Below are 26,114 nucleotides of genomic sequence, written 5' to 3'. Positions count from 1 at the left end.
TACGTGCGGGTAGTAGCAGCGTGACGTACTTACTAGTAAGGGATCAAAAAAGCTCAACGGCCGAACGATACCTTGGTTCAACGGCCGTATATACCGTATATACAATACAGTCGACTTCAAAGTTCATTCCCTTTGTTAACCCTGGAACAGCTTCGGAAGGTCAAGGAGATGATAGGAACACGGGCTGGTTACATTCAAGTTGCCTGCAACGTACGCGTAACGTACTTGTCCGAACAGAACCACAGCCTAAAGCTCACACCCAAGTTAAGGAATGACGCGCAGTAGCGGCGCGGCGCGGAGCAGGCTGCAATCCTTACTTAAGGGATCAAGGGATCAAAGGGGTCAAGCCTAGCTAGGATCGAACGAATTCCTCGGTTGGCTTGCCGCAACATGCAATAGTGTAATACAATCTGCGCGCAATCACCGCATGATCACAGCTCAGGAATGCATGGGTGCTTGCTTGGTGTGTGTAACCGTGTCCCTGAATCATACTTACATTTGGCAAGATCGGACAACTCGTACCTTTTTTTGCGTGTGTGTACATCATCATCATACAATACTACACTACCCCCATATTTTCCCCCTTCTTCCTCCCCGTCGTCAGGTCCGGACATGTTAAATTCATCAAGGTGGAAAGAGGGGAAACTAGCCATAGAACGCGCCGCAAGACTGATCTGAGCAAGATTCGTATTATTATTATTGTGGAATTTCTTGGACCTGTCGCTACTGCACGATAGGGATCCCTTTCCTTTAACTCAATTCCTCAAGTGGCGGTTGGACCTTTTCGCATTTCTCGTCCACCATCAGAATCGTCGGAGCCCTGCGGCGCCATCGCTGCCACATTCCGCTGTTTGCAGCGTACCCCATCATCTAGGTAAGGGGACGAAATGTTCGAATCAGTGGATTCTCTAGCGTGGCTACGGCTACTATCTGGGGAACGGTGGCAAAAAAAGAACCGACTTAAAAGTCCATGCCACCACTCATGCCGCCCATGTCAAGTCATCCTCGAGCGCCACAGAGGCGTTGTGGGTAAGCCTTATGGTAACGATGTCGATGGTCACGGGTACTTGCATACCATCAGGTTCGCCTTCAATCCCTCGCTCAACGAGAAGGGTGTAGGTGTCTCTGACCGGTAAGCTGAATTCTGAATTTGTGTGTTTGTCGTGTATGGGTATGACAGAGGGGAAAGGGAATCGATCGTACAGGATTTCGAAAGAAAAGAATCCTCCGGATCAATCTCGTCATATAAAACTCTCACTCAACGGCCCAATCTTTCTCATCTCGACGAGTTCGACTTTCAAAAGTGTTTTTCAAGTCACGGTTCTCACGAAACGTTATATAAAAAGTCGCAACTTTGATTTGCATTCCGGATGGGAACGAGATATTAAGATTCGATCCCAACCAGTACATAAATCAACCTTCGCTGAATCGGTCTCACTACTCCTCTAAGTCCTTAAGCAGCGTTAGCTTTAAAAAATAACAAAATAACTATGTTCCTCATTTCGCCTTGGAAAAAAAATAAGTGATTATCTCGTTCCCACAGCTGTCTATTAGACGTGATCGGAGTCAAATTTTGCACAACAGCTAGTGGGCGTGCCTGGTCTGCAGACAAGTTACCGCACGCCAGAGCAAGCTACTGGCATCGCGACTACATAGTGTGTTCGCAGAACGACAAAGTATATCAACTAAAAGTTATCTGGCCCCTCTTACAAGGGACCAAGTAACTCATGATCGATCATTAATTGCAATATTGGACGGAATTACTTAACGGTTCACGCGTGCCTTGCGAGCACAATATCCATTTTTCTTCTTCATGATGGTCAAATATGAACATGGCAGGTCTAGCAATCAAAATCGATCAAGTCCATGTGGTAATAGTATTGGTGTAAGTGAAGAGTGGAGACTAGCTGCAGAACAGTACTCTGATTCGGCACTGGTGGAATCAGATTGGTGTTCTTAGATTTCTTAGATCTACTGCTGTTGCGCGGCAGGCGTCTCTTCCGGAGCATCCTCGAGTGGTGGTGGGCCGTCAGCACCTCATCATCAGAGTCGACATCATCACCAAGTCCCGCCTCACCACTACCGAAGTCTCCGCTTCCCGAGTTGCCTATATTTCTCATCATCTAAGTAAAGGGACAAGATATTCAAATCAGTGCGAAAGATCCTCTGATAGTGAAGAACGGAACAAACCGCATCAAAGTCAGGGTTGCCGCCTCCCAAGCCTCCTCCTAGGCCTCCTCCCAGGCCTCCTAAGCCTCCTAAGCCACCGCCACCGCCACCAAAGTCACCAAAGTCCTCATCAGGTACTGTGGAGGCATTGAGAGTTAGCTTCATGGTAACAGTTGTAGGTCACGGATTTGCATACCGTCAATCACGCCTTCTTGCTCATCCTCATCCACTAAAGCGGGAGTTGTTCAGAATTTGTTATAGCCTCGAGGTGGAAGTGCATGGACTCACCCCATTTGCTGAAGTCAGTCTTCACAAAGTTAATCTTGCCCTTCTCCTTCGTCAACCGCGGCCAGAATTCCGTTTGTGCTTTCTTCTTTCCAAGGATGAGCGCAAAGTGGCGAGAAGTTAACGTCTTCTTTGAATTCTGTGTTCGTATCACAGAAAAGTTGTACAATCACGGAAGGGTGTCATCATTAGACACATTAATCAATAGATCCAAAGGAGTTGTACGATTCTTGGGTTCTTAACTTACCTCTGGATCGATCTCATCGTAGAATTCCACCTCAGCGGCCCAATCTTTCTCCTCGATTCCCTTCTCTTGGCTGCGAAAGGAAGAAATGAAAGATCGGGTGAGGTCAAATGATAAGTTGAAGCAAGGAAGTTACTCACTTTCCAGTTCGCGCGCTGAAGCTGAATTTTGTCGAAGTGAGTTCAACTTTCAGAGTGTGTTCTTGGATATCAGGGAGGTTAATAGTAAGATAGATAATGTTCTAAAAAAAATTGTTGAGAAAACCGCGTTGCGTCGGTGGAGTTATTCATTGGAAAGTAAGAGGAGAGGAGTATAGGTTCAAGACGCACGCGCGCCAATCGATCGATCGTACGTACGTACGCATGCACGCATGCACGCATGTACGCGTGTGTATAGTTCACGTCAAGTTTTTAGTAGTTGGATTCGAAAAGCACAACGTTCAAAAATATAAGATTCTAACAAGTCTAACCAACCTTCTCTGCAAGGGTTGCGTTACTCCTCTGAGCCCAAAGGAATTCCGGGTGAAGTGGCGACATTGGTTCTGAAAACTACGATCGACGTTTCGTTGCGGAGAGGGCGTTCTTTCAGTTGAGAAACACTTTGGAGAAATTTTGTGACGCAAAAAGGGCGGGTTATAACTCTTTTTGTGTGGAGATGTCACGATTGTTCGAGAACATTCGAACTCAACGCCGGAAGCAAGTATTCAGCTCCGACCCTGGCTAACCGCGCCAGACCCTTTTAGGTTTGTTCACACGATGAGCAAGCCCAACTAGTGGTAGTTGTTAGGCGCCCGTTTTGCTTTAAACTTTACAGAAACCAACGAGCTTTTTCTGAATCTCGCGCTGGTTCTCTACGAGCGTCATGCGTCACTTTCTTCAATTTTTGTTTTCACACACAACCTGATAAAACAGAGTTATCTGGGACTCACCAAAGCTCCCAGAGCTATGTACCAGAAATCTTGACGGGAATTCGGCCTATATGTGTTGCCTCCGGCGAGGAAGCGGCAGCATGAAACCTGTTTCTGTCTAGAGGCGAACGAGCACAGCCACTCTTCGCTCCGCTGCGGTAAAGCACGGTCGCTCTGGGTACGAACACACTAGCCAACCGGCTCGCCTGCACCACCGTAAGGAATGGCCTCGTTGACTTGTGCTGGTGCCTACAGTATCTCACCCTCCCTCTGCTATGTCTGAATTTCAACCCCGCCCCTTAGCGTTACTTTGTCCGATAGAATGCTGCTGTTGCCACGATAACATCTTTGTTTCCTCTTAGGCCTTTCCCTCTTTAGGATTAGTGCGTCTTGCCGTCTGAATGAGGGTAGTAGAGGCGCAACACTCCGGGATCAGCGCCTCGAGGATGACCTCTCTCTTGTGAGGCAAGCAGCAGGATATTTCCTTTTGAGTATTAGTCTGTAAGCAGCATGATGCCTTCACTCTCAATGCGGAGCGCGCAGACACGCCTCTCACGTATACACCAACAACACTGAAAAGTCAATTCGTCACTTAATTTCGACAGTCTGGGCCGTGAGGATTACGGGGATTCATGACGATCCCTTCACATTACGTCCATGCAAATGCCACGATGCAACTCGCTCGGTTTCTTACTGATGGAGGATAACCACGATTCAATTCCGATCGATTGATACAAATGCCTCGCAAGCTCGGCCAATCAGCCTCTTGGCATGACGTTGGTTGATCCGTACGGATGTCCGGGCACGGACCGCCGCTTGCATCTCGCTGATCGTTTGGTGAAGCCAGCTCGGGCTACCAACTTCATCTCTAGCCGTAGCTATGGCACTTCGCTCGCCTGCGCAGAGCCGCATACATGTGCAGCCGGACGTAGGGATGACAATCCGACACGACACAGAAGGTCTCTAAGGGTGAACGCGTGGCGTTTTTGGGATTCTTTGTTACGTGTTGGATTATTATTATTATTTTTGTCGTGGCATGCATTTTGTCATTCTTTGGAAGCCACGAACGTCGGGCCATGTGCCATCAGAACGGGTGCCATTCCCATTAGCTTTTATACAGAAATTTAGTCACGCATCAGTCTGGCGATGCATCGCTACCGTCTGTGCTTGTACGTACCCGTTGACCAACCCATTGACCACGCACACGCGTCAAGAGGTCGGGACAACACGAGTTCGAGTATGTCACCGTTTTACAGTGTCCTTGACACCTTTGCCTCGTTGCAATTGTGTTAAAGCCGTACAAAGCATAACTGTGCAAGACCAAGATACGTGTGGGCCCCATCACGACCAGACTTCGGCTGTAATTGATTGATGAATAAAGTGTACTCTACAGAATCGTATTGATGTAATGAGGTATGCAGGAAAATAAGACAAAAATTTGTTAATTAAACAAGCGTTGTCCGATATAGTCCCACAATCAGGGGATCAAACATCGCCATTTCATGGCCCTTACGTCCAACTGGGCGTTGGGTTGTACGTCCCGTTGCCATTGGGCTGTCCGTTCTTACCCTGTTGCGAGTAATGAATGGGACTAGATGGGCTCCACTGGGGGGATGTAGGACCTACGCAAGGTTATTAGTGTGTGAAACAGGGGACGAAATGGGAGACTTACTATAAGCGGGTGAGGCAGGAGCTAGTTCATGGAGTCAGTACGTGCTCTTTGTTCCAATGATGGAGACTTACAGTATACAGGAGCTGCACAAAGAGCATCAGCAACCATTTCAGTCTGAGCATCAGGTGGCACTTACAGGTTGGTGAATAATGAGGGGAGGAAGGGGCTGCAAACACGTTAGTTCAGCCAAGGTAGAATGGATTGAGTATTGAGTACATACAATATCTCGGAGAGACCGGAGAGGCAGGAGATGTAGGAGAGTACTTTGGCGACATCGGTGAGCCCGATGCGGGTGCTAAACAAGGTCAGTAAACTTGAGGACGGCCTGCAACTGATGGGCAACTCACAAGTGGGAGAATCTTAAATTTCAAGTCAGTATGCGCATAATACATTGAGAAGGTGACACTCACAACGAGGGGAAGCGGGACTGAATGAAGGGCTTGTGGGAGAGTAGCGCGGCGAGGTGGGGCTGAAAGAAGGACTTGTGGGTGAGTAACGAGGGGAGGTAGGACTGAACGAAGGTGACTGCGGGCTGTATCGAGGTGACGTTGGCGAAAAAGACGGGGAAGTAGGAGAATAACGCGGACTCGTAGGGGAGAAATTGGAAGATGACAGATTAAGCATAGGAGAAGTCGGCGAGTAGGTAGGAGAAGTTGCACCTCCGCGTGATCGATCGTAAAACGGAGAAGTTGCAAATGGTGAAGTCGCGAACGGAGATGTGGCAGCCGCTCCGAAGGGCGATGTAGGTTGGTACGGCGAAGTGGGTGAGTAGTGGCCTGGGGAACTGGGGCTGTATTGCGGGCCCATCGGTGAAGTTCCTCCGCTCCCAGCGCCGAAAGGGCTTTGACCAAATCCAGGCAGGTATGAAGCAAACCCGGATGAGTCGTCGCCACCGCTTTGCGCCAACGGGGAGAATGCCACCGCATCCCCCTTGAAAGCCTCTTCGTACATTGGCGAACTAGAATCGTAGGGTGTCATCCCACCTGGTGTTGCAGCGCCTTCCGAAGCATGAGCTGCCATCATGTTCTGAACCGGAAGACGGCTGTCCACAATCACATCTTTCAACATGCCCATATCGAGGGCAACGTCAAATGAGCCAGTGCCCATAGGCGCCATTTGTCCAAATAAGACATTCTCGGCTATTCCATGGCAATCATCCTTCTCCCCGATCATTGCTGCCTCTGCGAGGATTTCTACAGTTTCCTCGAAAGAACAACGCATGAGAGCGCCGGTGTCGGCTCGATTTATACCATGCCGCGTGATGGCCATAAGTCGTCCGCGGTTTGTCATGAGATCGCAGAGTAATGACAGGTGACGGTAATTGACATAGGAACCGTCGAATTCGATGACACCTCGGAGCTCGCGGAGGAGTGCGGCACGCGCAGCTTCGATTCCAAGGGTTTCAAAGATTTCGACACAGTTGTTGGAGTATGTCCGAGTGAAATCAACACCGTCCACGCACATCACCTTTGTCAGGTTGACGCCATCCGTCTCTAACACCCACTCTTTCTCAGCATCTCTGTTGCTTGCAAATTCTCCACTGGACTTAACAGTAACCCTGTCATGTTCGACCATGAAGACTCGACGAATGTTTTCCACACCACGAAGACTGATGCTGTTCAGCATAGTATTCTCGATTTGGCGAAGGAAGACATCCTCTTCGATCTGAATATCACCTTCCTCGTCTTTGTCGGTGGCGGAAGAGAGACTCCGGCAACGAATGACAAGTTTCTCCGCGTTGTCTTCGCTCCAGATGACGAAGAGGTCTGTGGAAAAGGCATCCGCAATGCAACTTGCCACATATGCCATTTCAAGCTTTTTATCGAGCATCTTGGCGCGGTCTAGCTCCAGACGCAGCAACCATGGAGACTGGCGATGAAGATTGTCTGCCACTTCCTGGTCAGGGATCGCGAAGAACGCATCAACGAAATCCGCGTCCTCTTCGATGACGGTGGTTGACGGGTCGGGATCGAAAATAATCTCAGTCGACGCCGTTACGGTTCGGAGAGTTGTATGAGCGAGTTCAGTCTGGATATCTTTCGCGCGTCGGGTGTCGCGAGCAATTTGGGGCTCAAGGTACACGGTGAGCGAAGGTGTTTTAATGTTGGTAGCCACGTTAATGATCTCCTTCAACCGGGGAACACCAAGCGTCACATTCTTACTAGACACACCCGCGTAATGGAATGTGTTTAGGGTCATCTGGGTGGCGGGCTCTCCAATAGACTGTGCCGCCAATGTGCCGCACATCTCTCCCGGATTGACCAGTGCTTGATTAAACTTGGTCTCGATTTCACCAATAACCCAATCGAAAGCTTCCCGAGTTAGATGGTACTCTTCAATCACTGGACGACATGCGAGACTTGATCTGAAGTGCATAAGGAACAGCAGGGTTGCGTTCTTCTGCATGTCCTCGACAATTTCCCCGGCACCACGCACAACAATAAGTCTTTCGGAAAGTGCGCGAACCTCGCGGATAACATGGATGGGATCCAAATCGGTGGCCTTTCGACGGTCGATGTGGAAAATTTGCTGGGAATTCTGGATGATGCGACGGAGGTTGACCGGAAGATAATGTGGGCGTGTGGGATCTGTGTTCCGGAATATAAAATCACGAAGGAGTGTGCGATCGGCTTGGAGTTGCTCCCACTCAGCGTCCAACTCCCGCTGTAGCTCGGGACTTCCTGTGTCCAGGCCAATTTGAAGAACCCCTGACCTGAATGCCGCGTTCTCGTCCTCACCAATAATATCTACGCGGAACTTGCGGAAGAAAGCAGAGTGTGACAAGTGATATGTCTCTACTCGCTGGCGCTCGATGAAAGCTCCATCCATACCATCTTCACCATAAGTGAACTGAATGATATCACCTAGGGAATTACGGACGGTACCATCGTAGCAGACGGACACATCTTCGAGGGCTTTCACAAGACGTCGCTGGATGTATCCTGTTTCAGCGGTCTTAACCGCTGTATCGATAAGGCCCTCGCGCCCAGCCATGGCATGGAAGAAGAATTCCTGAGGCGTCAACCCTCGCAGGTAGGAGTTTTCAACAAATCCGCGTGCTTCGGGAGAATAGTCATCCTTGGCAAAATGCGGGAGTGTTCGATGCCTGAAACCAAAAGGTATTCGCTTTCCTTCAACACTTTGTTGTCCAACGCAAGCAGACATTTGCGAAATATTGATGAAAGAGCCTTTCGAGCCCGCGACCACCATTTGCTTGACATTATTATCGCTTTTCAAGCTCTTCTCGGCGTGCCGACCGGCGTCGTCACGGCATTTATTCAGCTCCTGGTTGACTTCGCTTTCGAAGGACTCCCGAATCGTCATTCCCGGTTTAGGTTTGATCTGGTCTCGTTGGCCTTGCTCAATGAGTTTATACACTTTCGCCTTGGCCGTCGCAATTCGATGAGTGATATGGTCCATGGTCTTCTCATCGGCAATAGTGTCACCGATGCCGATCGAGAAACCGTTATGAAATAGCCAGTAGTTGACAATCATCTGCAAGCCGCTAAATAGACCACGACAGATTTCCGGTCCTTTTTCTCGAAAAACGACGTGAACCAGGCCACCCTGTGTGGCACCAACGGTTTTTTTGTCAATGACACCGTAGATGATCTCGCCGTTCTCGATCAACATGCCATCGTCGTCAACAGGATTGGACGATCCATTTTCAGGTAATCGTATGATGTTGATACCGTTGGGAATGGCCATGCTAAGGATTTGCTTGCCCGTCCACAGCGGCTTAGGGGTAAGGATAGCGGGTATAGGGAGAGTGCCATCCCAGTCGGGCACCCACATCAGAATGTTTTGAACAGCTGCCCAGTCAAGGAAAGTGTCACGTAACGTGAACTTTCGGATCCCACACAGCGTGTCCTGGACAATACCCATTACTGGCTTGTTAGCTTGAGGGGAAATGATCTATAATCGAGATTATGAAAGATGCACTGAGGTCATTGTGAGCTTCGCTCACTTGTCGGGGGACCCATGCAATTTGGCTCAGTTCTGCTCGTGTTTCCTCGCTTTGTGGCACACTGAGAATAGCAAGCTTCACGCTGGAGACAGAGGCAAAATTCTGCATCCCTGACTCACTGCATGTTCATCTCGTCACCATCAAAGTCAGCATTGTAGGGGGGTGTCCTGCAGACAGACGTGAATGGGCTGTTATCGAAGAGCGTCCCAAGGTCTTACACAGAAAGATTCAGACGGAAAGCTGGAACGAGTCTGGCATGAGTAGCAGCGCACGTGGATCAAACAGGAGACGTACTCGAGTAAGGCATAAGTTTGACTCGGTGGCTCATCATACTCATTTTGTGCAGACTAGGCTGTCTATTGAAAAGCACATAGCTAAACGAAGATCGCTGAGCCCCAAGATATGCTTTTCAATGAGGAGCTATACTGACTCTCCATCTCGGAGATGCCGTTCAACGATCCAGCCATACTGCAGGAAGGCGTCCGTACGCTTATTATACCGGAGGTCTATCCGTTCGCCAGTATCTCGAACGACATAGCGAGCGCCAGGATACTCCCGGGGACCGTTGCGAACCAGCTCTTGGAGCTGTTCTATATTGTATGGGGTGACTAAACAACATAGTGTCAACCCACGTTGAGAACAAACGAAACGAATATACCTCTCTCCGGATAAGTGAGCGTCATAGCAACACTTTTTGGTACTCCAACCTCATCAAGCATAATGTTTGGGTCACCAGTAATGACCGTTCGGGATGAAAAGTCCACTCGCTTGCCCATGAGGTTCCCTCTTAAACGGCCCTCTTTACCTTTGAGGCGAGACCGTATTGCCTTAACTGGTCTCCCAGACTTTTGCATGGCCTGAGGGATACCAGCAATGTCATTGTCCATGTACGTCGCCACATGGAACTAAGGGATTTGTTATCAAAACAAATTTCATCATTTTGCGAGTGCATTATACCTGAAGCAATTGCTCAAATTCGGAGATAACGTGAGCAGGAGCCCCTTCCTGTTCACATCGCCGGACATTTGCATTGGCCTTCAGAATATCCCCTAGTTTGAATGTGAGATCATCCTCGCTCCGCATGGTACCACCATCCACTGAGATGCTCGGGCGGACTGGTGGCGGTGGAACGGGTAAGACAGTAAGTATCATCCATTCAGGTCGAGCATATTCCACAGATAACCCCATAAGCTCAAGATGTTCATCGGATATCTTGCGCAAGTTGTTGTAGACCTCCAAGGCCGTGAACAGGCGCTTGTCTGGCAAGGCCAATCGCATGTCCTGCAACACAGGTCGATCATACTTGAAAAAAAAAGGAGGCAGGGCACACACCTGCTCATCCTCATCTTTTGACTTCTTATAAACCATAAATAATTTCAAGCCTTCTTTACGAATCGAGGGTTGAACGTGACCACAACCAATCTTTGTTAACGCATCCAGAACTGGCAAAGGCTGGCCATCACCGTCAAGCTCCGGCTCGGTGGCGTCACAAATCATCTTGCCCTTGCAGTGGTCGTGGACCTTTGCCATTCGAACCTTGACATCACGTATATGTTTGAGACGTTCAATGAAAGCATGATCCGACTATTGCGAGTTTTCGACCACGGTAACATAGAGGAATGAGTAGTCAGTATATGGGCAATGACCATGATGGTGGATGATAGACGGATGGCGCAAGTGAACCACGCCAGACATAATAAATTCTATAAGCAAGCAGAGAGGTGATGTATAGACATGGGTGCAGTGAGGTGCACCTTAGTCGCTCCTCTCCTGCTCCCCTTTTCACCACGGCAGACGTGCAACGACGACGGCAGCTTCGATAGTCCTCACCGCCCAAAACCGCAATCAAGCGATCCGGTTGTTGAACAGGCGGGAACAAGCTCCGAAGCGAAACGACAATCTGCACGAGGCTGGAGGATCCCTTAGAAAACAGGGAGAGCCGCCCGAAAACAAAGCTAGGGGAGCGAAGAGAGCAGTAGAGACTACTCACAGAATCAATCTTCAATCTCCCGCACTGCACACAAATACATTCCAGAATTTTCTTAATTTTGACAAGGAAGCCTGAGTGTGCACGAAAGTTAGCATGAGTTCGAACGCTTGGCTTCGGGAACACTGCTGCTAACCTATATGAAATACAGGCCGAGCAAGTTCGATGTGGCCAAAATGACCAGGACACTCCGACATCCCCTCTCCACATGTCTGACACTTGAAATTGCGATCTATTGTTCCCATTCTAGGATCCATCAACCCGCCCTGCTTGACTTTCTGCCCAGTTTCATCCATGACCTCCGGGAACTCAATTTTTGCCACAGAATGCGCTTTCTGAGGAACAAACGAGTAACAGTTGCAGCTGAGTCATTGGCGGCACCGCAATCAAACCTACGATTTCTTCTGGAGACAAAACACCAAACTGAACCTCTCGCACCGTTTTGATTGGCGCCGAGGAGTATGCAAAGGCGTGGCCGAGCATGATGGATGATTAGTGAGAATTAGATGCCAAACAACAGTGAGACCGTTTCGTGTGTAGAGGTGACGCGCGAGACACTCCACAAAAAGAATACCGATATTAAAGGAAGAGAGGACGCCTGAAATCTTCAAGAGCCCCAAGCACCTTGTTTCAATGCGTGTAGACACGACTCGAACTCGTCGTTAGCGGGAGCGGTTGCTCAACGAATTTTTTTGCCACTGGAAGGAATGTTCAGACAAGCGGGAAGAAAAGCTGCCAGAGACAAAGCGCAGCGTGAGAGAGCGCGCAGGAGAAGTACTGGCTAGTACAGGACACCGTGGAAGTCGAGTTGTGCGCTGAAGGATGAGTGCCGCACCAGAGATGGTGGTGGTGAAGGGTCAAGTTGAGGGTGGTTAACTCCGTTAACTCCGTGTCTTTTGTCCGTCACCAAAGGACGAAGCACTTCGTTAGACGCCGTGCGCTCACAGCGTCCACTATGGCGACTCTACCCATACATCTGCCGCCTCCGGTAGATGAGGCGCTTACTGCGAGTCTCTCCGTTTCCAAGCTTCAAACGTCCTCTATGAGGAAGTACCTGGCACGTAACCACTGCGCTCAGTATTCATTGCGCTTTGACAATGGTACAATTTGATAGGAGGCTGATCAACTCATGGACGCGCTGAAAGCGGCCAGTACTATGCTTGCCGAACTGAGGACATCATCCCTATCCCCAAAACAGTATTATGAACTTTGTAGGCATCCACTGTTGCGGGATCCTTTTGCTCCTTCTGACACCTCGATGTATACGGCGCAGACATGGCTGTTTTCGATGCTCTAAGATATTTGTCAAATTATCTTTATGAGGCGCATACTACTGGCAAGCACCACCTGGCGGATTTATATGAGCTTGTTCAATACGCTGGCAACATCGTTCCTCGTTTATACCTCATGATTACTGTTGGCTCAGTATACATGAGCATACCGGATGCACCCATAAAGGAGATTATGAAGGACATGATGGAGATGTCGCGCGGGGTCCAGCATCCCACCCGTGGCCTGTTCCTGCGCCACTATCTTAGTGGACAGACGCGGGACCATTTACCAATCGGCGAGGAACAAGGGTGGGTTATGGGATTCGTGGCAATCTACTGTTGCAGCTGATTCCATTACATTAGACCTCAGGGTAATCTCCAGGACTCAATTGCCTTTGTTGTCACAAACTTCGTTGAAATGAACAAGCTGTGGGTTCGTCTGCAACACCAGGGCCACTCTCGTGACAAGGAGAAACGCGAACTGGAGCGCAAGGAGCTCCGAATTCTTGTTGGTACCAACCTCGTTCGCCTCAGTCAATTAGAGGGGGTGGATTTGGTCATGTACCAGAGTACCATCCTGCCCGGCATTCTGGAACAAGTAGTCAACTGCAAAGACGTGATCGCCCAGGAGTATCTCATGGAGGTTATCATTCAAGTATTTACAGATGAATTTCACCTTCACACACTTGCCCCATTCCTCTCCGCCACTGCCCAATTACACCCTAAGGTCAACATCAAACAAATTGTCATTGCACTCATCGATCGGCTAGCCGCCTATGCTGCTCGCGAAGCCGAGAATGAGGACCCAGAAGAAACGAAACGCCAGGAAGAGGCTGCAGCAAGGCGATTGGCGGAGCGTGTGCAACAACAAAGAGAAAGGCTCAGGGAACGCGAACGGCAACGACTTCATGGCTCCACGTCGAGTGTCGATGGCGTGTGGGCTGACTCCCCAGCCAGCCCAACTAGTCCAGTGGCTGAAACACATCCTCCTGACGCCTCCGCTTATGGATCAAGCAATCTCGATCCATCCTCAACAGAGGAAGGGAGAGGGAAAGTAAAAAAGTTCCGTGGAATCCCAGAAGACGTGAGACTATTTGAAGTGTTTTGGTATCAAGTAGTGGAACTAATCAAGGTATGTTCTTTGCCGTGCGTTCTTGTGCACGTGTGACAGCTCCGCTCTGCGTGAAGGCTCGACCAGACTTGTCAATACAAGACATCACCGCTCTTCTTGTTTCGTTGGCCAATCTATGTCTCAGCTGTTATCCGGACAGACTTGAATACGTTGATCAGGTCCTAGGCTTCGCTCGTGAAAAGATGGGGGACTTCGCTGATAGGTTCGTTGCCTTGCAAGACGATATTGCAGTGCGGTTTGCCTGTCTGACAGCCATTCCCAGCCCTGATCTTCACATTACTGCCACAACGTCAAACATACTCTCGCTTCTGCTTGCCCCTATAAACTCGTACCAATCCGCCCTGACGCTTCTAGCAATTCCCAATTACTCACCCTTGCTGGTCCAGCAAACTTTCGCGACTCGTCGCTCCATTGCCACTTCCATCGTTTCCTCAATTCTCAAGAACGAGACATACTTAGAAACACCGGAGGATGTTTCTGGTATTTTGGATGTATGTCATGTTCTTATCAGAGACCAGACAGATACAGGCGTCGGAATGGGGAGTACCGGTCCATCAGGTGGACGTGGTATTCGCATTGACCCAGAGGACGTCGCAGAAGAACAAGGCTGGGTCGCTAGAATGGTGCACTTGTTGAGATCGGATGATCTAGAAGTACAGCACGAGGTTCGAGTGTTCCCTGTGCATGCCAAACCCGTCAAGGAATAATCACGTTCATTTAGCTGCTCCAAACCGCCCGAAGATATTTCGCCGAAGGAGGCGATCGCATGAGATACACGTATCCACCGCTCATAACGGCGTTTATCAATCTAGCTCGAAGGTACAAACCTCGCGAATTCGAGGCAAGCTCCTCCTTTCCACTCTGTGTCCGATTACTGAGATCTACTTCGTAGGAAGTGGATTGGCCGTCGAAAGTCACGACCCTATTGCGATCAATACACCAATTGATTTCCGTTTTGAACACAAAAGTGGATTCGCCATCGATTAGTCTTCGGTTGTTCCTTCTTGCTGCCCAAGTCTCTGATTTATGCGGCTTTGAAGAGTTAGCATATGAGTTTTACGTGCAGGCTTTCTCTGTCTATGAAGAGTCCATTTCGGACAGCCGGGCGCAATTGCAGGCTATCATAACTATCATTGGTACCTTACAAGGTGCTAGTGTCTTCGGGAGTGATAATTATGACACTCTGAGCACGAAGGCCGCACTCCATGCTGCAAAGTTACTCAAGAAGCCGCATCAGTCTATTGCTGTACAGCTCGCTAGCCACCTTTGGTGGCAGACACAAACTCCTCAACAGCTGTCCGCCGATTCTCCTCCCCCCTCAGCCGATGACAACAAAGATGAGACTTCTCAAGACAAACAGGTTAGTTGCGATGTTTTCAATGCACTTCCCTGCCTCATCTACCGGCCTAGCCCATGGAAGATGGGAAACGTGTACTAGAATGTTTGCAGAGATCACTTCGCGTCGCTGGTGCCAGTTTTGAAGAGATCATCAGTCTTCAGCTCTATTGCGATGCGTTGGATCGTTACCTTTACTACTTTGATCGAGATATCGAAGAAGTAAGTACTCTGATTATTCAGTTAGATTAAAATTAACCGGCTATTCTAGGTGACATCGAAATACGTCAACACAATCATCGAATTGATAGTCAATCAAATTGATATTGCATCCTCTCCCGATCTTCATCCTACCGCACGAGCACCGCCAGGTTTGATCGAGGGCGTACAAGCGCCTGAAATGATCATACGGCATTTCCGGAATACCTTGGATTACATTCGGTCCAGGAGATCTGAACCTCAGGATCGCACCAAGTGGTCCGCAATTGACATTGTGGGCGCTCTGGTAAAAATGGGAATGACGTCTTAATGTGTATTATATATGATTATCGATTTGCATACTTTCCCTCCGCACGACATGCCATAGATGATAAATCCGACTTTAAATATGATTGGACACACAGGGACTAGTCGAAAGAAATTAACATGGCCTCCTTAGGTTCTGGCGCCCGATAGGTTTGCGATTGCAATGGTCCGGTAGGTACGGAAGGGAATATAGGCATCGAATTGACAGATTGGTATGGCTGAGGTTGAGAGGGCAAAACGACAGGGACCGAGGCCGGTATGGCTGGAGGGGGTATGTGCAGTTCATGGGGAGGAGAAATGGGTGCAGAGAGAGAGGGGGGAGGGGGGATCCGGGACGGTTGAAGCTCTGAAGGTTGAGTCAGCGAAGCCATAGCAGAGGGATTGTAGGATGGAGTGGGTTCATGTTGTTCATGTTGTTGCGCATGGGAGATTGTCGGTTGGGCAAGAGGTTGTGTCATCTGCTGCGACAGTTCGGGCTGTTGCGTTTGCGGAACATATTGGGGGTATTGTGGCTCGTTATAATGAAAAGTTGGCGCCTCCGGTTCTGAACTATGCGCTTGGTGAGAAACTGGGCTCGATTTCCATGAAGGTGAGGCAAGGGGTTGATATGAAGCGGAATATGGTGCGTAAGGTACGCTTGCAGGATGAGACGGGTATGGTTCAGTACGTTGGGGGACAAAATGGCGGGATGTCGAGATCTGTGATGTGAGCAATTTGTCATAGAGTCGGGCCGCCTCGGAAAGTTTCTCATTCATCTCAGATAGTATTTCTGGAGGAAGGTTAGAATGTCGAGAGCTCAATACTGCAGAAATACACTCACGTTCTCGACGCCCTGTATCATCCAAGCTTTGAGCCAATTTTGGTCGCATTCTTGTTGCTCGATCATAGAGTTCGGTTACACCATGTTGCTGCATCAGATCTGTTGCTCCTTGGGCACTAGCCGACTCGACCGTTTGACTGAATGCAAGGATAGCCTCTGATTCCGTGGGATCCAGATCGAAATTTGGAGATATCTATTGGGTCGATTAGTTCCTTGGTTCAAATATTGGCTACACGACTTTCCTCTACAGCAGGTGAAGATGGCACATACGCGCCATCATACAGTGCGGGTTCGTCTTCGGTGGGCGCGCTCGCCTTCGGAGCCTGGGATTCCCATAAACTCGCCTCAATGGCTGCTCGCAATTCCGGATCGTCGTCAGGGCCATCCTGCACATTTGGAACGACCAGAGGAGGCTCATTTGCACCAGGGAACTCGGGAGGTATGTAGCCTACTCTCCGCGGACCGTGCCCAGGGTCTGCAAGGCCCGCCTCCTCCAGAGATAGTTGGATAGCTCGTTGCAAGTCTTCATCCTCTGACTCGGAGATGGGTCTTGTCGTCGTGGTCCCACTTTTTGACAGTTTACGGGGATGTTTCGAGCCTCGGAGGCTGGAAACAAACATGCTGAGCGTCTCACTACAGCTGATAGCATAAGGTGACTTGCCTTTTTGCCTTGTTCACTTTGATATGACATGAATCACAGACACGGACTGGTTGTACGATTCCAAGATGCGGTAATGGCATCGACTTGCTGGAACACTGTTGGTCGAATATAAGACCACAGCAACGGCAGTGATGCTTCCTGTTGGTGAACGAGAACGGGGTTCGACATCGCATGCAAACGTCCGAATCTATCCATTCCGGGGGCTTAAGGAGTATAAGCAAACGAGGGAGGGAGCATTCGTACATGGACTCACAGTCAGAGTATCCGTCATTGCGGCGCTCATTGCGGCTGGATCTATAGGTGGAAACGAGTACCCTATAGAATGCGAGTAGATTTGAGCGGGGTCATCCAGACGAATTTCTAAGAGCACTGACCTTCCTGCTTCAGAATTCTATACGTCTCGGTTGTATACTTGAGTGAGGGCTTGCCATCGAACGACACAGCCCAATTCTGTATGAGACGGAGGATCTTCCCTTTGACGTCATTGTTAAGAGCCTGTGCGCGAAGCTTGAGACACAAATGACGCTTTATTTGTCGCGCTGACCAACCGGAGACTTGAGCAGGGAAACAAGGTTGTCCATGAAATCACGCGACGCAATCTCTGCTAAGAAATGATCACCACCATTCTTAATGCATGTGTCTGTGAGCTAAAGAAACAAGGGCATCAATTACTGCTGCCATGACTAAGGGGCGCCACGTACTGCAAGGGCTGACAGCTGAACATTTGGGTTCTTGTGGTTAATACGCCGCTTAATGCTACGCATTGCCTCCCTGGCATGTACACTCTTCGATCTTATGGAGTCACTGATCTCAAAGTTGAGCTCTAAGTCTTCCTCCCCAGTGGGGAGGGTCTCTGCTGTCGCTCGATCTACATAAGGGGGTTCAGCCAGCTGCATGAAGTACCCACAGCTATCCAGAAAGCAAGTAGTTCGTACCAACATCCTCGTCAAATTTCGTCGTCGAAGATGCCCAGAAAAGGCCAGACATTGTGTTCTAGTGGAATACCTGATGTGCGTCTGTTCAATTGTGGATTGCGCGCGCTGGGCACCGGCTAATTGCGATCTCCAATTGAATTGTTTCTGCCACTCAAGTCAAGCGGGACTTGTACACAAACGGCATGTCCAAACAAGACAAGGCAACAACGGAAAGAAATGCGAAGACGCTGAGAGAGATGGTCAAGCGCCCAGGAAACAAGGTCTGTGCAGATTGTAAACGTAACGGCGAGTAGTGGATGCAATCACTTGCTGAACATGCGATGGTCTGACATCTTTAATAGATCCTCGCTGGGCATCTTGGAACATGTAGGGGGCTATCCTTTCCAATCAAACTTGACTCTTATCACGCCATGGCCATGAATTTGTAGAGGCGTTTTCATATGTATTCGATGCTCTGGCATCCACCGAAGCATGGGGACTCACATATCGAAAGTCAAATCCGTGGATCTCGATGTGTGGACACCGGAGCAGATGCAGGTAGGTTGAGTGCATTATCCCTTCTTCACCTCGGGTGATGGTAGCTGGTTTTTTGTATAGTCTATAGAGAAGTGGGGCAATGAGAGGGCAAACCGATATTGGGAAATGCACCTCAAACCCGGGCACATTCCTCTTGATCACAAGATGGAATCATTCATTAGGTCCAAGTACGAGTCTCGACGTTGGGCAATGGATGGAACCCCGCCAGAGGATCCATCCGTGCTTGACTCGAGCGATCAGAGCTCCAAACCCCCGGTGCGTCGTATATCCATGGTCGGATGGAGTGTGGGGCTCATCGTTCATAAAGGCATCCGAACCCCCAGTTAAACAGGAGCCAACCCAGGATCTGACAACGAATGCACCACCCTCGAGTGCAAAACCTCCTCGACAACACACACTTTTGTCCACAGCTATTCGTTCCAAGCCTGTTCAAGGAGCGCCAGTGGCACCGGCTCCCCCAACAACCGCCGTTACATCTCCCCCAGTTCGGGACGACATCTTTTCTCTTGACTTTACTCCTCCCTCATCCAATCCCCCTGCCCCAACCCCGAAGAGCGATGTGAAAAACGACATCATGTCTCTATTTTCTTCCTCAGCAGCCGCTCCTACGGTCAGTGTCCCCCAGCAGCAAACTAGCCTAGTCGGGCATACCGGCGTTGGACATTGGGGTGTTCAGTCAGGATGGAGTGCGCAGCCTCCAGGTGCGGCCCCGAATCCCTGGGGTTCATTTTCATCTCAACCGCAACTTGCCACGACCACGATTCCTGCATCGACTCCAGCAACTTCAATCCCTAATACGACATCACAGAACATTTGGGCTTCTCCACAACAACAACCCCTCCAACAATCCAACGATCTGTTTGGGTCCAACATGTGGGGTTCAAGCACAGCAGTATCTGGGAGTACCACCTCGGATCCTTTAAGTACATCCTTCAAGCAAACTAAGAAAGACGATGCCTTTGGCGATATTTGGGGAGGTTTCAAATGAGAGCACCGTTATTGTGACCATGACCATGACCAAGTAATCACCAAATATACTTCATGCATGTACATATCAATTTTTTATGCAGCCGCCAGAGCTGCTTCGCGTGCCATGAGACGTGTCGAAGCGACGATACTGATGGATACGAACAAACTCCCAATCCCGTCAACGATCAGCGTTCCGACCGAGACGCGATCCCCGCCGCCGTCGGCAAATAGTGTAAAATAGAGGATAAAGGAAATTGTTGTCCAAATGACGTCCCATCCGATTGATGACTGCGCGGGATGAGAATGAAGTGTTTCCCAGAGACGAGCGATGACTGAATCGTCTGTCGGAAGAGACATAATTTCGCGAAGGGTCCGCGCGCGTATCACAAGAGAAGCGCTTCCTAGGATTGCATAGAGCCAGGTTGAACTGATACGTCCCGGGATTTCAAAAGGTACGATGGAAGGTGGGATGAACGGAGCGAAGAGCAGGACATGCATTACGAGAAGATTCGGAAGGAACTCGCTGGTACCCGCTACGGCTGGAGTGCGCCAAATGGTAGCCAAGGAAACGAAGATTGGGATCCATACCCATGGCGATGCACACAACGGCTGACCAAGTCGACGTGTCGGAGAACTTGAGGGCTCCGACATTGCCAGACGAATTGCGATAAAGAACAAGTTGGACGCGACAGATATGGCTACGACCTGCCCAAGGAACATATAAGCCCAAACATGCGGAATCTGCAGTCTTTTTGCTATTTCACGATGCTCTGTGAGTAGATGAGTCGGGCCAAAGGAACAACAACATGCGCACACTCAAAGAAGAGGAACGCCGTCCAGGGTCCCGCAGTGAACAGGCACAGTTGTTCGCTCCACCACCAATTGTAAAGTCCCGTAGACACGACTGCCCAGGCCTGTTCAAAGAGCTTGGTATTGGTGAGCCAGTCGGAGGCCCGTTCAATTGTGGCTGAAGAAGGGGCAGGATGCCTCGATTTATAGTCGTCAAAACTCCACTAACACCCGTCAGCGAAGGAAGGGAACCAAGTCGGGTAGGCAGACCTTAATGAAACTGAACATATCTACCTTGCCGTTAGATGGGTGTGAGAGAATGAAGCAGTCTACGAACAATACCATGTGTGTGCAAATGACACAAGGCTCATGACAACTAAGCCATGATGAAGATTACTCTTCCATCTTTTCCATGATGCAGTGATGAAACCGAAGAGCGCAACGATTAACCCAGCGTAGGATGTGAGGATTCCAAAAGCCAAAAAATTCATAGTGAGAGCGAACGAGGGAAAAAATGCTCCGGGTGAGGCTCGAACTCACGACCTTAGGATTGCGTGGCGAACAACCCACTCATATCAAATATATGAGACCTACGCTCTACCAACTGAGCCACCGAAGCAATAGCAGCGTAACAGTAGTGCCTCTGGGTCAATTGTAATCAATCAAACTGGCCACCAGAGATGTACACAACTGTAAATACATGGTTCCGCTTCCTCCCTTTCAAGGGCCACACGGACATCACAAAACCCGAGGAACACCCGAACACACCAACAGAATACCCATCATATTGTAGAGCCATTCCCCCCATGTACGCTACGGTGTTAGGACGGGATAGCTGCACTACCACGTCATCACGAGGCCGCGGGGTAATAAGGTTACGCGACATGGAGTCGAGGACTTCACCAGGCACCATCAGGGATGGATGACCATGGGCGTGCGCGGTTCCGCATGGGGTGTGCAAAGCTCTACAGCGCGTAATTCCTTGGCGTTCATGCCTGGTGCGAGCCCGAGTTCGAAGACCTTCGGTCCGGAATGCTTTAAGTGGTTGGTGGCTACGATTACCCGGGCGTTATAGTTCCTGCCGAGAGTGCAGCTTCTATCTAAGCATTTGACAAGGCCAAAAGGACATCTTGCTCTACCCTAGAAATTACGTCAAGTAGCCTATCGCGAGGTCTTTTTTCTTTTCCACAAAGTTTCTGCGTATGTAGGCTCACGCACAATTTAGCCGGCCGTGGCGGTCCCCTCGTTTCTCACTGTCGGACTCATACGCGATAACCTCACAAGGGGCCGATGATTTCATCTTAGAGGAAAATCTCACCATGGGGTTCACGCGATCCCGAATCACGAATGGATCTCTCGAATGGTTTGCTGACACAAGGTCTTCGGAACCATTGACGTGCGCTCGAAAGTCTACTCTATGGGCACGGGAAACAGGCGCCCCTACCGGATCCATAGCCCATGCCGTATGACTATGTCGTCTTTCGCGCGTCTGAGGTTCAACATCTCGCAGCTGACACGGAGCCTCGGCCTCAGCCACGGAATATCGTGAATGATCCCGCAGTCCTGGGTGTCAGTCTTATTCCCTTTTTTCTTTTTCCATCTCATGATGAAATATTCACGGATGTAATATCGTCCGAGAGCACAAAAACCCATGTGGAGCTTTCCGTTGCCTTCCTTCTGAGCCATCTCTATCCGTCAACTGCTTTGATGATCGTAAAGCTAACATGCTCTCGATCACAGGTTCCTAACGCACCATCCAAGGCCCCAGCAACTAGTGAAGTTCATATTCCAATTGACCCCCCATGTTCCTTCAGTGTCAATCTGCGCCTTTCAGGCCGCTAAAGAACCCACGCGCGTTATCGCTGCCTTCACAATCCTTCCTTACCTGGTTGTTGTCACTCATGAGACTTACGCATGTCTTTCTCCCAGCCACCTCAAAACGGGCCATCTTCTGTTAAAAGCGAGGTTAAGTGACTTTCCTCTGCTCTCCCATGATGGCATTGGTTTGCCCACATGGGGGTACTGTAGTCTTTCTGCTGAGCATTCCTCAACCCGATTATTCGTTTACGACATTGCTGACCTCAAAATTACACCGCCTAAGCTCCACCGGTCACTGTTTATCAACCGGCCACCAATGTCCCTCAGCCATCGCCCCAATCAGCGACTCAACCAGCGCTTCAACCAGTCCCCAGTCTGTCCCCTCCCTGTTTCTAGCTCACGATTTCCTCTCGATAACTGGCGATCCCAGCCGGGGAAAACTGTTAACAACCTCGTAGCAGAGTATGTACAATGTTTATAGGTAAAGGGCAGAGTGGCGCAGAATGAATGTCAAACATTCAATAAACATGAAACGAGGGGATAATAAAGGAGTGGTATGAGGCGGTACTAACGAGCCCGGGCGCCGTATGATTTGTTGTTTTGCTACTATACGATGGCCAAAGTCCGTGAGAGGAGATGAGTTTCTCGTTTCAGTGATGGAACACGCAAAAGTTCGAATGGCTGGCTCACACCTCGCTGTGACGCGTTGAACCTTGCGACCATGAATTTGGCGGCGTCGGGAAATCCACGATGAGTAGTTGCTTATTGGGTACACATCGATTACTTTGTCATGACATCAATTGTCGCTCTTAGGCCAGATGTGTTTGGGGCGAACTGCAATGCAATCGCTTTACACTGGTGGTGCGCAGCATGCTGAGCGCACTGGCGTGCGGGCGAAGGAGTGAAGCTATTGGGAAAGTTGCCGAACAGGGATTAGGAGACGCACTTCTACCTACCCTTATGTTTTCCAGAGCCGGGTAGGCGCTGAGTGGAGGCGCCTTGTACTGAAGGGTATGGGACCAATAATACGCCTGGCGGAAGCTGTGACAGAGGTCGATATTATTCAGGGTCCACGGCTGATATCTCAAATATTGATCATTTTTTTTTGTTTCCGCCCCAAAAACCTCACTGGTTCTCAAGCATGGGTCGACTCTGGAAAGCAGGAGCATGTTGCAGGCGAAGGCGGGTCTCTTGCCCTACCTACTCGAATCACGCAACTAACTTCTTACCTTTCTCTATCGATTTTCATTCTCCAGCTGAGATCACCGCCGCCAAAGCTAAAGGCTACGGTGAAGGAATCGCTGATCGTGCCGAAGGGAAATTGGATTCCGTCACGGGTGCCATCAAAGGCGACAAGCAGCAGCAAGCTAGCGGCAATGCTCAGCAAGATAAGGGTATCGTCCAGCAGAACCTTAACAAGTAGTTTGTCGTACCACAGTTAGCTAGCTAGCACTGGGACATGATGGTTATGCAATGATTATAGTTGATGCATACGTCAAAAGCACTTCACGTAACCGATCTAAGGCGTTTGTTAGCTTCAATAGTAACGTCGTATCTGCGGCAATCACATCGCATTCGAGACGAAACTAGCAACGCAGGAGTGGGAAAGCATCCCGGATGATATTGTTTGAGCATGGCAGCAATTAGACGTTCCGCTTCTACCTTCTCTTCTTGCCTGGCTGCAATGTATCGCTTACTCATAACAATCAGAATTACGAAATAGGACGAAAATGGGACGAATACGGTGGCCTTTCTTGCTGATGTGCCAATGGCGCTCGTGCCACTGAGTATGCACCGCGACGGTTGGTGCAGGTAGAATCAACCTCGTCGACACTACTCAATACTTTCCAGGGATGTGAAGCCCCTCCTGATTGGGCCGGAATAATGTTTAGGTGCTCCGACCACATAGCCTGACGTCTCTAATAAAGAGCTAAAGGTGATTGTGAGAAAGGCACCCTAAAGGTTCCAACGATCGACGGGAGAGGTAGGGGACGGACAAACGGGCAGTAAGAGCCGCGAATATGTAGCCAGCCCCACTGATCTCGACGATGGACACAAAATAGCTCATTTACTTTACGGATAGCAGTCCATGAATTGTACTAATAGTCAAGCAGAGTCTCCGAGTGGCGCACGACAAGTTACGATGCTGAACACCAGGACCAAGGGCAGACAACCACGTCGCTAATCACAAGCCGCAAGTGATGAGTGCTTTCTTGTGCTCGAGGCTACCTCGGGTTCTGTTGGTGATTACCGACTAGACACGCGATTGCTTGTGTGTCCTCCGAACACCTCTGGTTCTGTCTTCTGCTGGTCTCTGACCTCCAATCTGCCACCAAGGCTGTTGATGTTATTCTTAATAACAACCTTCCACGGCGCTTTAACAATATGTGATGCATGCAGCTTCGATTCACAGCGGCCATGAGGTGTTAATGGGGTTCTTGCCCAGTCGATTCGTCTTACTTCGCTTTTTCATCTGATGGGGAAAGGTAACTTGAACGTGTTACAATATTATGTGGCGCATTGCCGATATTTCGGTTGGGTTGGGGTGTCACTGTGTTTGACATGTGAACATTTGAGCGCCTAATAATTACTGAATGTCTCAGGGCTTGAAGTATGACGAGTTTAGTCGGGATTGACAACTATTTCTGATGAACGCAGCGTCGGGAAGTTTGGAGGCAGCAAGGGCAGGAGGAGCGGGAACACGCTATGCAGTAGGTCCCGAATGCGATGTGATTGCCGCAGATGCGACGTTACTATTGAAGCTAACAAACGCCTTAGATCGGTTACGTGAAGTGCTTTTGACGTGTGCATCAACTATAATCATTGCATAACCATCATGTCCCAGTGCTAGCTAGCTAACTGTGGTACGACAAACTACTTGTTAAGGTTCTGCTGGACGATACCCTTATCTTGCTGAGCATTGCCGCTAGCTTGCTGCTGCTTGTCGCCTTTGATGGCACCCGTGACGGAATCCAATTTCCCTTCGGCACGATCAGCGATTCCTTCACCGTAGCCTTTAGCTTTGGCGGCGGTGATCTCAGCTGGAGAATGAAAATCGATAGAGAAAGGTAAGAAGTTAGTTGCGTGATTCGAGTAGGTAGGGCAAGAGACCCGCCTTCGCCTGCAACATGCTCCTGCTTTCCAGAGTCGACCCATGCTTGAGAACCAGTGAGGTTTCCAACCTGTAAAGGAGTAAATCAAGAAATTATGAGTGTCAAGATGAATACAAAGGCATAAGAACAACGTACGGTCTCGACGACGGTGCCCTTGACGGAGTGATACTGTCCGGTAGTCTTCTTGGGGCCTTGGTTGTTGTTACCGTTGTTATCGGTGGACGACATGTTGATTAACGACAGGTGAAACGTTTACTGAAGATCAGTGATTATGAAGGTGGTGGAGAGGAGAAAGTGGGGGAGTTGGTGGAGGAGAAAACGGGGGTATTTATACGCTCAAATGTGAGATGGGGCAATATGACGTCGATTCACGCGTTGCGCCGCGTCGCTTGGTTAATGTGGCGCTCCGCATCATCACGTCAGATGTGCGGTTGGAGTCCAACGTCATTACACCACCTTACTCTATCCGAAACAGGGTAGTTTCATTCACAACTTGAGCTCAAGCTGTCCCCATTGCCAGGGAAGAAGACGAGCCAGCCCAACTACCCCTTCAACGGGATCATCACTCTGACCAGTACCAGAAATTTACGCACACTAGCATCCGACATGTATAAAGAGCATACTGCTTTTGGCCAAGCAGCATCGAGGCCTCACAACGTAAAAATTCTGGAGCTGATGACGTCGACATTGTTTCACCCAGCAACCGTATTCGGAAAGAATAGTAGAGCAGCATGAACAATCACTGAGAGGAGTGCATCATTCCAGCTGGAGTCATGATGGTCGGGAACGCCATTGTGCACGACTGATCAAGCGGCCTTCCTGGCTGGACTGATGAAGACACTCGAAGCAATTCGCAATGAGCACAGGTCATATGGCGGGTCATAGTCCGCGGCGCTGTACATTTGGGCACAGAAATGGCCAGGCGGCTTGTCAAGCCCCATATTAGGAAGTAACATGACTGCCCTGTGTGGAGCAAAC

The 26,114-nt window shown here is 49.6% G+C and overlaps 9 protein-coding genes and 1 non-coding gene across 10 annotated transcripts; 4 read left to right on the top strand and 6 right to left on the bottom strand.

The window, feature by feature from the left end:
* Positions 1-1,555: 1,555 nt before the first annotated feature.
* EI90DRAFT_2996676 (HSP20-like chaperone) lies at positions 1,556-3,728 on the bottom strand. The gene is made up of 8 exons (XM_039056216.1): positions 3,627-3,728; positions 3,172-3,548; positions 2,839-2,939; positions 2,702-2,771; positions 2,458-2,593; positions 2,366-2,398; positions 2,191-2,306; positions 1,556-2,123 (listed from the first exon to the last, which is right to left on the bottom strand). The coding sequence occupies exons 2-8, from the start codon at positions 3,232-3,234 to the stop codon at positions 1,842-1,844; spliced, it is 801 nt and encodes a 266-aa protein (XP_038915536.1). The 5' UTR covers positions 3,235-3,548; positions 3,627-3,728; the 3' UTR covers positions 1,556-1,841.
* Positions 3,729-4,936: 1,208 nt separating this feature from the next.
* Positions 4,937-12,058, bottom strand: EI90DRAFT_3155034 (DNA-directed RNA polymerase II subunit RPB1). The gene is made up of 19 exons (XM_039065968.1): positions 11,628-12,058; positions 11,368-11,566; positions 11,235-11,305; positions 10,999-11,165; positions 10,911-10,947; positions 10,577-10,828; positions 10,202-10,525; positions 9,903-10,149; positions 9,675-9,852; positions 9,539-9,618; positions 9,463-9,484; positions 9,364-9,411; positions 9,245-9,305; positions 5,688-9,192; positions 5,625-5,636; positions 5,498-5,572; positions 5,349-5,443; positions 5,278-5,298; positions 4,937-5,227 (listed from the first exon to the last, which is right to left on the bottom strand). The coding sequence occupies exons 1-19, from the start codon at positions 11,712-11,714 to the stop codon at positions 5,051-5,053; spliced, it is 5,658 nt and encodes a 1,885-aa protein (XP_038915535.1). The 5' UTR covers positions 11,715-12,058; the 3' UTR covers positions 4,937-5,050.
* Positions 12,059-12,116: 58 nt separating this feature from the next.
* EI90DRAFT_3060768 (vacuolar protein sorting-associated protein 35) lies at positions 12,117-15,633 on the top strand. The gene is made up of 10 exons (XM_039060516.1): positions 12,117-12,288; positions 12,346-12,442; positions 12,505-12,811; positions 12,866-13,634; positions 13,691-13,836; positions 13,897-14,299; positions 14,356-14,475; positions 14,527-14,994; positions 15,045-15,191; positions 15,241-15,633. The coding sequence occupies exons 1-10, from the start codon at positions 12,187-12,189 to the stop codon at positions 15,496-15,498; spliced, it is 2,817 nt and encodes a 938-aa protein (XP_038915534.1). The 5' UTR covers positions 12,117-12,186; the 3' UTR covers positions 15,499-15,633.
* Positions 15,596-17,962, bottom strand: EI90DRAFT_3145793 (uncharacterized protein; the record flags this gene model as incomplete). Its single annotated transcript, XM_039065345.1, has 9 exons — positions 15,596-16,263; positions 16,315-16,507; positions 16,581-16,920; positions 16,949-17,178; positions 17,229-17,290; positions 17,350-17,470; positions 17,524-17,622; positions 17,677-17,843; positions 17,911-17,962. 9 exons carry the CDS (start codon positions 17,960-17,962, stop codon positions 15,596-15,598), a joined length of 1,932 nt encoding a protein of 643 aa, XP_038915533.1.
* Positions 17,963-18,092: 130 nt separating this feature from the next.
* EI90DRAFT_2922255 (uncharacterized protein) lies at positions 18,093-19,435 on the top strand (the record flags this gene model as incomplete). Its single annotated transcript, XM_039054793.1, has 6 exons — positions 18,093-18,189; positions 18,252-18,276; positions 18,339-18,447; positions 18,508-18,720; positions 18,755-19,320; positions 19,372-19,435. 6 exons carry the CDS (start codon positions 18,093-18,095, stop codon positions 19,433-19,435), a joined length of 1,074 nt encoding a protein of 357 aa, XP_038915532.1.
* A 74-nt stretch (positions 19,436-19,509) lies between these two features.
* EI90DRAFT_2922474 (uncharacterized protein) lies at positions 19,510-20,696 on the bottom strand (the record flags this gene model as incomplete). Its single annotated transcript, XM_039054799.1, has 4 exons — positions 19,510-20,171; positions 20,231-20,429; positions 20,476-20,495; positions 20,543-20,696. 4 exons carry the CDS (start codon positions 20,694-20,696, stop codon positions 19,510-19,512), a joined length of 1,035 nt encoding a protein of 344 aa, XP_038915531.1.
* Positions 20,697-20,720: 24 nt separating this feature from the next.
* On the bottom strand, positions 20,721-20,824 carry EI90DRAFT_t133. The gene has a single exon. It is a non-coding gene; the product is annotated as a tRNA-Met (tRNA).
* Positions 20,825-21,470: 646 nt separating this feature from the next.
* EI90DRAFT_1193711 (uncharacterized protein) lies at positions 21,471-22,704 on the top strand. The gene is made up of 3 exons (XM_039051568.1): positions 21,471-21,774; positions 21,946-22,577; positions 22,647-22,704. The coding sequence occupies exons 1-2, from the start codon at positions 21,755-21,757 to the stop codon at positions 22,502-22,504; spliced, it is 579 nt and encodes a 192-aa protein (XP_038915530.1). The 5' UTR covers positions 21,471-21,754; the 3' UTR covers positions 22,505-22,577; positions 22,647-22,704.
* Positions 22,637-23,446, top strand: EI90DRAFT_3016858 (uncharacterized protein; the record flags this gene model as incomplete). Its single annotated transcript, XM_039057038.1, has 4 exons — positions 22,637-22,645; positions 22,837-22,884; positions 22,995-23,091; positions 23,280-23,446. The coding sequence occupies 4 exons, from the start codon at positions 22,637-22,639 to the stop codon at positions 23,444-23,446; spliced, it is 321 nt and encodes a 106-aa protein (XP_038915529.1).
* Positions 23,447-24,713: 1,267 nt separating this feature from the next.
* Positions 24,714-25,788, bottom strand: EI90DRAFT_1190745 (uncharacterized protein). The gene is made up of 4 exons (XM_039051567.1): positions 25,730-25,788; positions 25,272-25,391; positions 25,139-25,205; positions 24,714-25,064 (listed from the first exon to the last, which is right to left on the bottom strand). The coding sequence occupies exons 2-4, from the start codon at positions 25,362-25,364 to the stop codon at positions 24,898-24,900; spliced, it is 327 nt and encodes a 108-aa protein (XP_038915528.1). The 5' UTR covers positions 25,365-25,391; positions 25,730-25,788; the 3' UTR covers positions 24,714-24,897.
* Positions 25,789-26,114: the final 326 nt, after the last annotated feature.

The sequence above is a fragment of the Cantharellus anzutake genome (genome assembly GCF_015039405.1).
Source record: "Cantharellus anzutake strain C23 chromosome Unknown EI90scaffold_27, whole genome shotgun sequence".
Lineage (NCBI taxonomy): Eukaryota > Fungi > Basidiomycota > Agaricomycetes > Cantharellales > Hydnaceae > Cantharellus > Cantharellus anzutake.
This window is presented reverse-complemented; position numbering and strand designations above follow the sequence as displayed.

Bases quoted from the DNA above. Each gene is read 5' to 3' on its own strand.
- EI90DRAFT_2996676 (XM_039056216.1), bottom strand. From the start codon at position 3,234: ATGTCGCCACTTCACCCGGAATTCCTTTGGGCTCAGAGGAGTAACGCA. The intron at 2,772-2,838 runs GTGAGTAACTTC...TTCCTTTCGCAG, and splicing joins TTCAGCGCGCGAACTGGAAA to CCAAGAGAAGGGAATCGAGG. The intron at 2,399-2,457 runs GTGAGTCCATGC...CTCCCGCTTTAG, and splicing joins GACTGACTTCAGCAAATGGG to TGGATGAGGATGAGCAAGAA.
- EI90DRAFT_3155034 (XM_039065968.1), bottom strand. From the start codon at position 11,714: ATGCTCGGCCACGCCTTTGCATACTCCTCGGCGCCAATCAAAACGGTG. The intron at 10,526-10,576 runs GTGTGTGCCCTG...CCTGTGTTGCAG, and splicing joins CAAAAGATGAGGATGAGCAG to GACATGCGATTGGCCTTGCC. The intron at 9,485-9,538 runs GTACGTCTCCTG...GACTCGTTCCAG, and splicing joins CAAACTTATGCCTTACTCGA to CTTTCCGTCTGAATCTTTCT.
- EI90DRAFT_3060768 (XM_039060516.1), top strand. From the start codon at position 12,187: ATGGCGACTCTACCCATACATCTGCCGCCTCCGGTAGATGAGGCGCTT. The intron at 12,812-12,865 runs GTGGGTTATGGG...CCATTACATTAG, and splicing joins CCAATCGGCGAGGAACAAGG to ACCTCAGGGTAATCTCCAGG. The intron at 14,300-14,355 runs GTTCGAGTGTTC...ACGTTCATTTAG, and splicing joins ATCTAGAAGTACAGCACGAG to CTGCTCCAAACCGCCCGAAG.
- EI90DRAFT_1193711 (XM_039051568.1), top strand. From the start codon at position 21,755: ATGATCCCGCAGTCCTGGGT. The intron at 21,775-21,945 runs GTCAGTCTTATT...TCTCGATCACAG, and splicing joins ATGATCCCGCAGTCCTGGGT to GTTCCTAACGCACCATCCAA.
- EI90DRAFT_1190745 (XM_039051567.1), bottom strand. From the start codon at position 25,364: ATGTCGTCCACCGATAACAACGGTAACAACAACCAAGGCCCCAAGAAG. The intron at 25,206-25,271 runs GTACGTTGTTCT...ACTCCTTTACAG, and splicing joins AGGGCACCGTCGTCGAGACC to GTTGGAAACCTCACTGGTTC. The intron at 25,065-25,138 runs GCGGGTCTCTTG...TTCATTCTCCAG, and splicing joins GGAGCATGTTGCAGGCGAAG to CTGAGATCACCGCCGCCAAA.